The sequence below is a fragment of the Suricata suricatta genome, chromosome 4 (assembly GCF_006229205.1).
Source record: "Suricata suricatta isolate VVHF042 chromosome 4, meerkat_22Aug2017_6uvM2_HiC, whole genome shotgun sequence".
In the NCBI taxonomy this organism is placed as follows: Eukaryota; Metazoa; Chordata; class Mammalia; order Carnivora; family Herpestidae; genus Suricata; species Suricata suricatta.
This window is the reverse complement of record NC_043703.1, coordinates 73,364,412-73,379,311: the sequence shown is the minus strand read 5'-3', so window position 1 is coordinate 73,379,311 and position 14,900 is coordinate 73,364,412. Positions and strand designations below refer to the sequence as shown.

The window sequence follows — 14,900 nt, the reverse complement described above, 5'->3', positions numbered from 1 at the left end:
CTGCCTCAGGTCCGAGCATCCGGGGTCAGAGAACACCAGACCTGCCGTGACCTTGGGGACCAGCCCCGCACACCTGCCCATTCACTTTCCCAAGTCGGCCACTCTGAGAGCTGTGAGACTCCCACTTCCTGTAGGCTGTCAGCAACTATAGATGTTATACACCCCAGCATTATTAAATACTTGAGTTATAGCATCATGTGGCTGGAAGGGACCTTTAGAGGTTTCCTAGGAGTTCCAGGCAAATATTTGTCTGTCTTTTTCTTTAAAATGTCTGGGGAAGGGAAATTCCATGACCTGCTTTATGGAAACTGCATTCTAATAGGCTGTGGAATCTGGAGCAATGATTGTTCTCTTCAAGTGGAAAGCATCAAAGCAGGGTCGGGAGGAGAGAGAGAGTTAGAGTTAGGGGTGCCCTTGCCTTTCCAGTGTAATGGCCACTGCCAAAGGAGCTGATGAACGGCCCCTGTCCGTGGTCCTGCCTGTGAGTAGGGTGGGGGTCCCGCTGCCTCAGGCAGCCTTCCTCCCTGCCTTATGCCTTCCCTACCCGAACACTGTGCCTCTGCCACTTTGCTTGGACATTAGCAATGCCACGATTTTAGGGAGTCCCTTGGCCCCCTAGCGAAATGATAAACACCTCTGGTGGAAGTTAACATCTTGTGCTTGGTCTCTTTAGCTCATGTGAATGGAGGAATATGTTTTTGAGGGGATCTTTGAGGAAGTACCCTGGAAGGTTATGTACAGAAGAAAAACCTGTAGCTCCCAGGCTTGTCCTTGGGGAAAATGATGAAAGAAGCCAAGCTCTGGGTCCACTTCTTTTCTGCCTGCCTGTGCTTTTATCCAGAGACAGCCGCCCCTGTACCGCTGCCCGGGCCGTGGCAGCCTGCGCCGGCGACCAGAACACGGTGCCTGCGCCCTCGGCTGCCCGTCCATACTGCCCAGGAGAGGATCATTCCTGCCCCTCCCTTCTTAACATTTTTTTGAACAACCTCATGAAATAGCATTTTGATTTAGGAGATACAGTTATATTTCCTGAAAACAGATCATTGTAGCGCTGCAGTTGAGTCATTCCGGATGCCTCTGGCAGATGCTCTGTGTGCCCACCGAAGTTTAGCATCAGGGAGTCCAGGTCAGAGGCAAACTTCCTTTTTATTTGTTTAGCCAGCACTTTTATGATTCCCCATTCCCCTTTGGAATCCTCAGTGAGCTTTTATGGGGAGTTTTATTTTTCCTTATGCACCTACTCCTGCCACTTCGAAGTGGCCATTTAACTTCCAGAGTATGTAGTTGAGTGACCGCCTTAGCCCCATCTCCTGGAAGGTTTCATGAAATGTGATGTTGTACCGGATCTTTAGGGCTCATGGAAACTATTCTGTGATTTCCTCTTAAAAGAAAAAAAATTTTTTAATACTGCATTTCTTGTCAGAGCTTTTCTTTTCTACATTTAGTTAAATTTAATTTCAAAAGTAATCAGAAATTAATAGGCAGTTTGCCATCTCAAAAGGATTTTTTTGCATGAATCCCTCTCTTTCTACTTTAAAAAATATTTATTTATTTTGAGAAAGAGAGAGAGTGGACAGGAAGAGTGAAACGGAGGGAGAGAATCCCAGGCAGGCTCCACCCCGTCAGCACAGAGCTTCATGTGGGGCTCAGTCTCACAAACTGCGAGATCATGACTTGAGCTGAAATCAGAGTCAGATGCTCATCTGACTGAACCACCCAGGCGCCCTTCTACTTTTTTAAATTTAAATTCGAGTCAGTTAACATATAGTGTAGTATTGGTTTCCAGAGGAGAATTTAGTGATCCATCACTTACCTGTAACACCCAGTGCGCATCCCAACAAGTGCCCTCCTTAGTGCTTGTCACCCATTTAGCCCATCCCCCCCCACCTCCCTCCAGCAGCCCCCAGTTTGTTCTCTAGATTTAAGAGTCTCTTAAATCTAGAGGTTTGTCTCCCTCTCTGTTTTTATCTTACTTTTTCTTCCCTCCCACTATGTTTATCTGTTTTGTCTCTTAAATTCCACATATGAGTGAAATCATATGATATTTGTCTTTCTCTTACTTATTTTGCTTAGCATAATACACTCTAGTTCTATCTATGTTGTTGCAAATGGCAAGATTTCATTTTTTTGATCGCTGAATAATACTCCACTGTGTGTGTGTGTGTGTGTGTGTGTGTAAACCACATCTTTTTTACCCACTCAGTTGATTGACATTCATGTTCTTTCCATAATTTGGCTCTTGTTGATATAGCACTGCTATAAACACTGGGATGCATGTGCCCCTTTAAATCAGCATTTTTGTATCCTTCTGAAAAATACCTACTAGTGCAATTGCTGGGTCATAGGGTAGTTCTCTTTTAAGCTTTATTGAAGAACCTCTACACTGTTTTCCAGAGTGGCTGTACAAGTTTGCATTCCCACCAACAGTACAAATGGGTTCCCTTTCTCCACATCCTCGCCAGCATCTCTTGTTTCTTGAGTTTCTAATGTCTGTGGACATTCTCAATATAGCCTGATGATCTCTTCTAGGTGACGGGCCTGAGGAGTGCTCTGTAACTTGGAGTGGGAAAGGAAGGGTTCAAGGCAACCCCGGGGGACATCAGTGTGACACAAAGCTAATTAACGCATATAAATTGTGACTTTAAACAAGATTGTCCCTGATGGTCATACCCAAGCACAACACCGTCTACAAAACCAAACAACATCAAAGGATGAACCTCGTTTCCCTCCCTCTCGCTCAGTATTCACTTCAGGGACCTTTGTGACGTAGGACACAGAAGGCAAAGCCAGGCTAAGAGGAGACTAAGGAGAGAGGATTCCAATGGGGCCCAAAGACCCTCTGCCCCAAAGAAGATTCACATATTTTATTTAATATCAGGATATCGCCCAACATCTCAGCAAGAGCCATTATATCACCATCAACTTTATATCTGCTGCTTTTTGGTCCTTTGTTATTCTTGACTGCATTAGCACTCCATCAAGAAGTATGCTGTCCTAGTTGGAAGCAAAACAGGAGGACACAACGAGTGTAGAAGTGAAGGCTGTGTGTGGGCGCCTGAGTCCCTGGGCACCTCTGTGCTTGCGCAGTTGCTTTCAACCTGCAGGCTGACCGTGCAAACAGCTCATGAATAAATGTGTGTCCCTCTTGTACAAAGAGTACCGGTGCCTGAGTGTCCTGCCCCTTGCTCCTAAGCCACCGTAAAATCTTAGTGAATAGAAGCATCTGGTTGCTTTTCTTTTCTTCCAATTCAAGCGGTCACCTTCTCCTAAGAGTTGAGGACCCCCCCCCCCGCCAGAAAAAAGTATTTGTGTAAACAGAATATTGCGAGAACAACAGTTGGAAGTCTACCCTTGCGTGTGAGAAAAATAATAATTAGGCAGATTTAAGAGGAGATTGATGTTGTCCTCCCTGGACCTGAAGGCTATGCCTTTAGTTCTCGGGAGTCAGTGGTTTTTCTTGGGTTATCTGCACACTCCGCTTTCCTCTATGACCTTATCCATCTCCCAAGGCCATTTTGTGACTAGATTTCCTAAATGGCGGGCACTCCTGAACTTTGCTCTTTTTCTCCCTCAGTTTTCCTACTTGGAGAAGCTCCTGTTGGTGCACGGGGCCTGGAGCTACAACCGTGTCACCAAGTGCATATTGTACTGCTTCTACAAGAACGTGGTCCTCTACATTATCGAGGTGAGCAAGGTTAGCCTCCTCCTTGAGGGGGAAGGCCTTCACACATTTAAGGTAACTTCAAGAAAGGCTTTTGTTCATGGAAAACTAGAGAAAAGGTGAGTGGGGCCTATGGAAAGCCGGGACACGTGACCTCTCGGAAGCAAGGGGCACCTTACAGATGGAGGTCCTCCAGCCACGTAACCAGTGCCGGAGGCCTTGGTGTCCCTGCCTGAGTGCAGCATTGCTGGCACTTGCATCCCGCACCTCCCGGGGTGGTCAGCGCCTGGAACGCAGATGCGCACTCCTTTCTTGGTGGCCGCTGGGACATTTCCAGCCAACCCAGTCGTCTTTATCTTCCCTAGAGTGAAAGGGCCTTGCTGTATTTCTCATGGAACTTCCATGTTACCCAAGCCTTGATTCGTCACTTCTGAGATAGTTGGATGATACCACCTAAGTGGGGAAGGTTTGGGAGTAAGTGGGGAGTAAGTGAGTAAGGTAATTAAAAATACCTCTCGAACTCACTGGATTGTCAAGCTGGTCTTCAAGGTGTTGATTCAGTCACAGGCACACTTATTTTACTTGTTAGGAGGGATGAGCGCAGGAGAGGGATGGGCCCAGGGAAAAGTGGACCGAGCACTCCGTGTGAGCTCTGTGGGTGTACCGCCAGGACAGCTGTGCTGCCGGGGGGGGGGGGGCTTTGAGCTTTGAGGCCATTGTGACGAATAGATTTCCACGTTTAGAAAAGAGGAAGCAGGCTGTCACTCTAGAGAAATAGAAAAGCAACGTTAATTGCATATGGTGGTGTTATCACATTCTTTTAGGAGTTATTTTGTGTCTGATTTCTCAGTAGTTGGCAGAAATAATAACTAAGGCAGAAAAAGGTCAACTTTTTTTCTGATGCAGTTCTTTAATATACTCAGTTCTGGAAATTTAACAAGTGGTTGGACTGGCCATTTCTTTAAAAAAATTTTTTTAATGTTTTTATTTATTTTTGAGAGAGAGAAACAGCATGAGCAGGGGAGGGTCAGAGAGGAAGACATAGAATCCGAAGACAGGCTCCAGCCTCTGAGCTGTCAGAGAACCGTGAGATCATGACCTCAGCCGAAGTCGGACACTTAACTGACTGAGCCACCCAGGCCCTCCTGGACTGGCCATTTCTTTACCACGTTGTCTACTCTTTCCTATTCAATATTCAGGTCAAACACAAAGGTTCCCATCACTCACTTTGTAACTGAACTATTAGCAAGTAATTTTCCTGAGTTGTGCAGGTTGTTCACTGTACCACGCTGCCCAGCCAAAGGGGTAAATGGGGCAGAAAGGCAGGAAAACCAAGAAAAAGAGATGCATTTTTCTAATTTGCACAAAGCCTACTTGCCGTGTTTGCTACTCTTGTGCTATGCACAGCTCAGTCCACACCAAGTAAGGACTTCTAGATGTGATGGCTTTGATAGTTTCTGCCTTCCTTTTGTCTGCCCTATTAGTTTTTTGGGGGGGTTCTTAACTATGTTTGTCCTTCTGTTTCTGTGACATGTTTTTTTGGGGTTTTTTTGTTTGTTTGTTTGTTTTTGCCTCCATGATAGGAGTCACTCTGGAATGTCACTTGGGGTCATAGGTAATCAGTGCTGTGGTCTACAGGAGTGTGGGAGCCCCTGTCCCACGTGCCACCCCAAGCTGTACATGCATTTTCAGCTCCCGTAGCAGCTGGCTTCACAAGGGTTCTTAATAATCTGTTTTTCCTCAAAATCAGCAAATTACAGGTAGTGTAGACGTCTTACCAGGACATTTTACATGAAGCCCCCAACCCGTTGGCTTCCCAGAATTCCTCCTGAGCAATGCTGAGTCATTTATACCTCCTATCTTGCCTTATTTTTCTTTTTTTAAACTTCAAGAGGGCTAAGGATGAGAAGAGTACAGTTTTTGTCTGTCTGGAAAATTCTACGTGGACCGAAGCCTGAAAAATGCCATGTGTGTTTCTTAAATTAATTTTTCCATTGTAGCTGAACCATAGCTGTAAACAGTCTTTAAAAACATTCTTGATAACATTTCAAACTGAAAGTCTCCACCACTCTGGTCTCCATTTTCGACTCAGTGTTTCTCCGAGATTTAACTTGAAAACCGAGAGAACAAAATCTTCGACTGAGCCCAGACAGAGCGTTGACTCGGTGCGCCCCCTACTTCTCTGGCGGCAACGTGCACTGCAAGTGTGATTTTAAAAACGGGAGCTTGCAGTGTGTTTTGAGCCAGAAGAGCAGAGATGATCGTAATTTGATTTGCTCCATTGCAATGAATAGTTTTGCATTCTGAGGGTCACCTTGTCACTAACTGAGAATGAATCCTATTACGTTTTACTCTCACGTGGTTTTCTTGTAACTCCAGGAGAACCCCAGGAAGTTTTCATCTCCGATGTCCCCTGATTATGTAACTATCAGTCATTTAAAAATACAGGCTAAAAGCAATTTGGCAGAGAAAAGCAGATGCATACGTGTGCGTGCGCACACACACAGAGTCTTCGGTGTTATTTTGAGGATCATTATGATTTACCGGTAAAGATCGTGCGGAAGACCTACAAGCCTGTGACGCTCACCTGCTACACTAACCTATGAAACTTGATTTTTCTGCAGAATATATAGCTCCTTCTTCACTTCCGTATGGAACACAAACTGAACGTTCCCTCCACTCTCATCCCCGGCTCTCTTAGGAATATTCTTTCATGACCCTCTTCTGTGTTGATGGAGATGTTTACATATACAAGTAGATCAATGTTTTTGCAGAAGTGTCCTCCTGGCCTGTAATATGGTCTGCAGTTCATGTTATCCTTAACGCTGTACTTTTGGGATCATTGCCATCACTATACACAGGTTCATTGCATGGTATTTCACAGAATGGCTTCTTAATCTATTTAATCACTCCTATGTTGGTAAACATTCAAGTCCTCTCCGTTTCTCCCACCAAAAGCCTTGTGAAAGCTTTCCATAGGCCATAAGTAGGCCATAAATATGCTACCGATATGATAGTGATGTCATTTGAGCCTTGAATGTCACACACGATCAGCTTATATATCAGTACCACGGGCTCCTCCTTGCTGACCAACCTTAATGCTATCTGACATGTCTCAAAATTTATTTGGGCCAAAGTACCAGTGATTCACGTGGTTAAAAAATAGGAACAAAATGATGGGGTCAGTGATTTCATGGTCACCCTATTAGGCAAACCAAGAAATACATAACCCTTGGCTCTCCACTCCCTCCACGACTGCCTTTGTTCAGTACTTCTTGCCCACACGCTAGAAAAGACTGTCCGCTTGGCTCCGTCGGCCATCTACAGTGCAGCCAGGATGGGCTTTCTGAACATCCATTTGACCAATCGCGGCTGCCGGCACAGTTTCTGGGACACAAGTGCTCAGAAATGGTGGCAGCAAGTAAGCAGATGTCACTGCTCTCTTCAGACGCAGACAAGCAAGGGAGGGGCAGAGGGAGAGAGAGAATCTTAAGCGGGCCCTGTGCCCAATGGGGAGCCTGACACAGGGCCTAATCTCAGGACCACAAGGTCATGACCAGAGCCGAAATCAAGAGTCAGATGTGGGGCGCCAGCGTGGCTCAGTCGGTTAAGTGTCTGACTTCAGCTCAGGTCAGGATCTCACAGTTGTGAGCTCAAGCCCTGTGCTGGGCTTTGTGCTGACAGCTCAGAGCCTGGAGCCTGCTTCCGATTCTATGTCTCATTCCCTCTCTTTTTCTCTTTCCCATTCCTTTCTTTTTTTCCTCTTTCTCTCTCTCCTTTTCCCTTTCCTTTCTCTTTTGCTCTTTCTCTCCCCCCCCTCCCTCCCTCTCTCCCCCTGTCCCCCTCCCCCTGTCCCCCTCTCCCTCTCCCCGCCCCCAAGAATAAATAAACATTAAAAAGAATGACTAGGATGGTAAAATTTATGTCGTATGTATTTAATCACAATAGAAAAATACTAAAAATTTTACAAAGAACATCGCAAGCACCTTGTCGGTTTCGTCGCATGGAGGGTAACATAGCCAGGACCATATGCTTTGGAGAGCTCACTGAAGGTTTGAAGAAGAAACTGTACATGTAGTTTTGTTTTGTATTAGCCACTAAATGCTTGGTTTGTGTCTGTGACCAGAGGGACCGTATTTCTCAGGAGGTAAAATTCTCGTGTGGGCTAGACCATGCAGGACGCCCTAGCCTTGCGGGGCAAATGGAGTTCCTGCCAGCCAGTGAGCGGGGGTGCATTCCTTGTTGGTCAGAGATAGGGGGCAGAAAAAGGGATAAAATTAGTGAAGGCAAGAAGGTGGGGCCGGGTGGGATGTGTGAGTGTCCGGAGAAGGGGATCCAAATAACTAGACAGGAGTTTTGTTGCTATTGGAAGCCGGGATTCCTTTTCCATTCTGGAATAAGCAAGTGACATGGTAAAAGCAATTCCAGAAAATTTGTATGTCAATATGTAGGGCAGATGGTAAGTAGAGACCTTTAATGTAATTTTGTAGTTTTAACCTGGAGCATAAATCATGACCATTATGTAACTATTTCCCAGCATACTTTAGAAGCAGAAAGGAACAACTGATTTTTTAAAAACGCTCTGATTTAGACAATGGTAGGCATTTACCTTAAATCTGAAGATTGGGGAAAAAAGTCCGTATGCATTTTTGAAGTCCTCATGTGACTGCTTGGTGATACTTCCCAAAGAGAGAAGAGTCAGCTAAATCCTTTAAAATTCCTGCTATTTAACAAAGTAGGGATTCGTTATTCAGAATTTCTTGAATAGAGTACAAACATAAGAAAGAGTTTCAAAGCGTAACAGCCTCGGCATGTTAAGCATTTACTAGGTATGCGATGGTTTGTCCTCGGACTTTCTGGGCCCCAAGGGAAAGGTATATTTGGAATGGAGAAACGTTTTAGTGATAATAAAATTTCAAGTAGAAAAATAATAGGGAAGTTACTTGAATTTAACCTGCATTTCAAAAAATTATGATAAGGATCCCTTATATACGTGGACGTATAACGTTAAGAAAAGACACCAAATCATCTTTGAAATAGATGAGACCTTGAAATTATGATTATTATTATAATTATGATGGTGATTGGTTGGTGGCTCCTAATAGAATAACAATAAAATATAGATATTGATATGAAAAATGAGAAATTTTTATACTAGAGTGTCTACTTATTTTTGGCAACATATGTAAGAAATTTTAATGTTTTCTTGGGGTTATTAAACTGGTATGGGATACTGGCCAGGAACTGGGATGCGTATTTGGCATGGAGGTCTGGAAATATCACTGAATAAGACAGATTTAAACCACTGCAATTTGAGACCAAATGCAACTAACCAACAGAATTTTGTTGAAAGCTCGTTAAGACTTGTCAGTGTCTGACAAGCCTAAAACAAACAAAAAGCCTGTGTTCTAGAACACTCCAAAATATTTACCAGCATTTCATTTTCTGTACCTTAAAACTAAAACAGTAAAATGAATTATGGTTCATGTATAAACTGCCATTATCATCCGAAGTATTCTCAGAGAACTACTTTGAATTTACTTTTTCTGAAAACATACACATAATCTCTTTTGTTGTGATACAGTTTTTGGGGAGGTTTTTCCTCCATTGTTTCGATCATCATTGTTTGAAAATAATTATATCTCAGTTACTTGTAGGCGGCCCTTTCTTTCATTTATTGTCTGGCTACCTTCTTATTTGCGGAGTCTAAACTATGTTAATGTGCGAAAGACGCTGTGGATTTGGTCAGCCGCGTTCCAAACTGGCGTCTCTTAACCCAGACTGCGTTGTAAATGGGGCGAGAAAGGCCCTGGCTTTGGGGTAGAGTTTGCTTTAAAGGTTAGCATCAACGAAGAATAGACGTTTTAAAACTTTAAAATATTTTCCAATAACATTTCCTCCATTTAGTTACAATATATGATTTAGATATGCCTCAGATAGAAAAATGTATTTCATTCTTGACACCTACAAGATCTCTTTCTGGTCAAAGACCAAATTCCCAATAGCTAAGCTTCCGTCTTGTGTCCTGTGCGTTTGCCTTGTCAGAGGTGGCTTTATGTTTCCTGATACAGCGTCCTTATTGCAGGGGCTAGACGGAGTCATGAGCTCAAAGTTAGCATGTTGACAGGTGAAGGTGAATTGAGACCTATCAGTACAGGTTGTGAAGACATCAAATATGAAAACTTCCATTTTCTCAGAAAAGCTTTAAGCAGGTGTTGACTCCCTCCTCTGTGGCAGGTGTAATGTTGGGACCAGGGGCCCAAACTCTGCAGGGTCCCACGTGATGGGGGTGGTGGCAGTGCGCACAGTGCGAGAAGGGCTCCAGGGGCCCAGGTCTGGTGCCAGACCCTTTCCAAGAACAATCCCAGCTTGTGGAGTCTGCGATTACCTGGGCATTTCCTACTTTGAGCTGACAGTTATGGATCAATAATAACCATTTTAATACGTTGGAAAGAAAACTGTTACCCAGGGGGCAATTTAAAAATGGGAATTATGGGGAGTACTGGGGGGCTCAGTCAGTTAAGTGTCCAACTTCGGCTCAGGTCACAACCTCACGGTTCATGGGTTCAAGCCCCACGTTGGGCTCTGTGCTGACGGCTCAGAGCCTGGAGCCTGCTTCTGATTCTGTGTCTCCCTCTCTCTTTGCCCCTCCCCCACTCATGCTCTGTTTCTGTCTCAATAATAAATAAACACAAAAAAATAGAATAAAAATGGGAATTAACTGGAAGTAGGGACATTCCGAAGAGTCCTTTCCCCACCTCATGCATCCCCCTCTCGAAGCATCTTGGGGTCCTGGGGTCCAGATGAACCCGACTGTGCCTCTGCTCTTGGAAGCAAGTGGGGGGATGCAGGTAAGACTGGCACAGTTCCAGGGCCGCGTGCTGGGGGCTGCCTTACGGGAGGATGGCACGTCCGTGCTGTGGGAGCTCTCAGAAGCGGTGCTTTACAGCCGTGGGAGTCTCCACTTTCCAGAATGAATGGAGCTCAGACATGACGGGATGAACAGAAGCTGATCAAGTGCTGGGGGCGGGGGGGGAGCTGGAGGAGAGCGGTCTGCGGGATGGCTGCAGACGTGGCGGCACAAGGGGGAAAGAATGTTCTCTCCAAGCCTCATTGGCTGCTGCCCATTTATGGAGCTGGGAGTTTCTCAGCAAAAGGTAGAGGGGTGGGTAGGGGTGATGGGAAGAGTCTTTTTAGAGCCAGAGAAATAATAGCAGTCTGGAGGGATTCCCCTACAAGACACACCATCACTTTGAACTTTGTAAAAATAGACTCTTGCTGCCTTTTCCATGTGACAATATATGCCTTTTTAATGATGTTTTTGCAGCTGTTTTACCTGAAAGGCTCATTGTAAAGATACAACATTCTTTAAAAAAAAAAAAAAAGGATGTATTTAGCACTGATGTTTGAAAGATTGAGTCTCCAACTCCATAAAACCTCCCTGAGGGGGGAAAAAGTGCAAGTCCAAAAACAAAATCAGGCAAAGACTCCTGGGGTGATGTGAACTCTGAGAGGTCTACGGTGTGCAAAGCTGTGCCTTATTCTGTCTAGAGTGTGCGTAGTCCCCTCCCCTCCTGGTGCCATGAAGGAGACAAAGTCACCCCCGCCAGGGGGCTAGCTCATCACCTGTGCGTTACAGCTCCCCTACTTCAACTTCCTTCCTTTGCTCTAGGTCCTATTGCATTCAGATGTGACACCTGCGTAATTTAGTGCTGGGTTCCCATCCGGAGAATGTCATTTCTATTTACCAAATTGCTTGCGACTTCCCTAAGGGCAAAGACCCTTTCTTTCTGACTTTGCCCCCAGACTGGACTAAAGACACAGTGCTCAACAAACAGATAATCAATTAAACACATTTCAGCAGAGGCTGACATGTCAGAATCTAATGGGCTGTGTGTGTGTGTGCGGGGGGGTGGTGGGGTCGTGGTAGATGTGTTTTGAATACAAAAGGTTATTTAAATAGCATATTTAATAGCATACTTTTGCTTTCTGTTTAGGAACTATCTTTCTGGTCTACCTTAAATCTTTCCTTGTGGAATTTTCATACAGAGAAATATACCCTCTAAGTAGGTATTAGAAGATCAGTTTAGGTTTAGAATTTGTTCAACCTCATCTCTTGAGAGAGATAAAAGGATAATTTTGATTGCATTCTTTAAACACATTCCTACCTTACACTATCTTTTATTTTGGCTGAAACTCTTAGATTTTCACTCTGATGAAGATGATTTTTACCAGTTGGGTTTTTCTTGCCATTTTATTCTGTTCATATTGCTCTCCTAGATTTCCTCCTGTCCTTTCTTCCACTGGTAGAGACCAGCTTTCCTGAGACTTTTGAAATAAGATTTCCTTTAATTCTCAAAATCAACTTTATAAAAGTGTCTCAGCACAAACGCCCTGATCGTGCCTGTCTGTCCATTTTCACTCTGTGCACCTGAGTGGCACTATTCTGAGCAAGTAAGTTTCAATGACATTTGCTTGAGAGTGGTTAAAAGTCCAAGAGCAAGAGCAGAGACTTCAGTTATAAGCTGTGGAAAAGACAAGGTGACAGCAGAGAAGAACACTTCCTGTAGCAGATGATTGAGACCAAGGGGATTCATAATGTATCATTCCAATTATGGAAAATGATCGTTGTTGTTGTTTGGTTTCTTTTGTTGTTGTTGTTGGAGTTTTTTTTGAGAAGATCAGGAGCAGGGACCCTCTCTTCTCCTTTTCTCTAAACCGGTCAGCCTGACTTAGGAAAGAGAAATCGAATTTGGCCCATAGTTTTAAATAGTCTCTACAAGCAAGTAAAGTAAGATTATAATAATGCAGTTCATCTTTTTCTTAGATTTAGGGGTATTTTTGGATGGCCCTTTAGTCAAAATAGCTTCTGTTAAAAAAAGTATCACATCAAGAAGCTCACCTCCCCTCTGGTAAATGCCTGTCCTTTTAGGTGGTAAATAACCTTCACAGCCTCCTGACAACTCACTGGGGCCAGCATATTGGTTTTCATTTGAGTCACTATATTGGTTTTCCAACAGGTATTATGGGAGTTTAGCGTGCCCTTCATTTCTGAGTTCCAGGGCCCTGGAAGGTCAAGTGGGCTATTTAAAGAGGGCTCAAGAAGTGATGTATATGCTTTCTTGCTTGGTCTTTGGAAGTGAGGGGAGGCAAAGTAGATTAGTGTTATTAAATACTGCTCATGCCTCCTGAGCATGCCAGGAAAAGAATATTGATTAATATGTTGGCCTCTTTTATCCACAGATTATAGGATGAGGTTTATTATTATTTCTTTAAGCTGCATGCTGTTGGGATGATCTTTTTCTCAATCACTTGTCCATCTGAAATTTGCTTCTTCGTAACATTAACTGCTAATTAGGAGCCTTTACTCCATGTTAGACTTGGCCTTTCTGGCTTTCTTTATTCCTTTGAAGGTGTTTATTAGTATGGTATACTGGTATACCACTTTGGTTTTTTTGGAGGTGTTATTTACATACGATAAATTAAACCCTTTCCTTCCGGCTTCAGCTCAGGTCATGATCTCTCGGTTCCTCCTCTGCTTGTGCTCTGTATCTTTCTCTCTCAAAAATAGATAAACTTAAAAAAATTTTTTAATTAAAAAAAATAAAGCCTTTCTAGTGTATAGCTGTGAGTCTCAACAAATGCATGTGATAGCATCATTGCCTCTACTCTCAAAACAACCCCCCAACCCCTTCCTGTAGATCGGATCCCACCCCTACACCCAGTCCCTAGCAATGACTGGTCTGTTTTCTGACCCTATAGTTTTGCCTTTCTTGGAAGGAAGGTCATGTGGGTGGTGGAATAATACCACCAGATGATCTTCAACATCACCCATTTGAGGTTCATCATATTGTAGTGAGTATCTGTGGTTTATTCTTTTTTATTGCTGAGTAGTATTCCATTATAGAAATAGGATTTCCCATGGTTGGAGAGTTCTGGAAGTCCAGTTCTGCAGGGTTGTGAACCAGGGACCAGGAAGTCACCGGAAGTCATATGCTGCAATAATATGGTTGAAGGAAGAACTTGAGTAAAATTCAGCCAGAATAGCACTGGTCATAATGGTGATGATGGTTGTGGAGGGGTAAGTGGGCCTGGCAAATGCCTTCCGCTAACCCTTCTGGGGAGGAGAAGGGCCAAGAACCCGGACCTGTCTTCTTACAACCCCTCTTTCATCTGCTACCTCACTGGGGACGGCTGTTAGCAGACAGCAGCAACATTCGGTGGGGGTGAGGGCTCTGCAGTCAGACCACCTGGTGGCTTTGCTCTCAGCTCAAGCCCTGCAAATCTGCGCATGCCTCCTGGCCACGCCCAGCCTCAGTCTCCTTCTCTGTAAAATGAGGATAATAAAGTGCACACATCAAAGAGTTTATGAGGATTAAGTAAAACCATACAGGAAAGCCGTTAGCATGGGGCCAAGCCGCAGAGAGCCCTCAAATTAGCCACGTAGCATTATTTGAAGGCATTTAATATTTGACAAATCTTTCGACTACAGTGGTGTGCGCCTGAGGCTTTTCTAGTTCATCCTTCTTCCCAGGATGGGAATCTGCCCTGCAACAGCATGCAGTCATCCGGTCCACCCTCTGTAGGGAACCTTCTAGGAGGCTGAAAGTCTTCCTTACTATGTCTTTAGGTAGTTCTACCTTAAACATAACTCCTATTATATGCTGCAACTGTAATATTCTCTCAATGGGACTGCAATAATTGCTATAGAGCAAAATAGCCATGATTAAATCTGTTAGATTAACTTGAAGTTTGCTTGCCTTCTGCCTGTGCATTGTTAACAATGCAGATGCTAATAAATAATTGCATTCCAGGAATGTGCTGATATGTTTGTAACTGAGAAATAATTCTCCTAACACTGTTTGTGGCCTGTTGCTCTCCCTGTACCCAGGGTGGCACTTACAGATTTCGTTAATCAGCCTAGAATCCCTGATGCGGTCACACATTGCCTGAGAGCATTTAAATGAAACACTGAAACTGATGTACCTGTCTCTTAAACCTCCTGCCCCTTCAACAGTCCACTCTCTGGGGGTTTGCTTGATGGACACCATGTCTGTTTCCTTTGCTCCCAGAGCACGAGTTTCATTAGTTTCTTTCAAAGCCAAGCCGTCTGGTGTTGACTGAAAATAGTCCTCCCCAGGCTGTCCTGGACCAAGAGGTATGCCTGCCTGAGAGTCTGAAAAGAGCCTTTCCTCCAAGTGCCTCCTGGTTGCCTGAAAACACAAGTCCCTCTCTCCCT

The 14,900-nt window shown here is 44.2% G+C and overlaps 1 protein-coding gene across 1 annotated transcript in view; it reads left to right on the top strand.

The window, feature by feature from the left end:
- Positions 1 to 14,900, top strand: part of ATP8A2 (ATPase phospholipid transporting 8A2) — a 504,492-nt gene that overhangs the window by 293,331 nt on the left and 196,261 nt on the right. Inside the window, exon 28 of the mRNA XM_029938484.1 lies at positions 3,575 to 3,685. Coding sequence (XP_029794344.1) covers positions 3,575 to 3,685 — 111 coding nt within the window. The remainder of the gene's footprint in view (positions 1 to 3,574; positions 3,686 to 14,900) is intronic.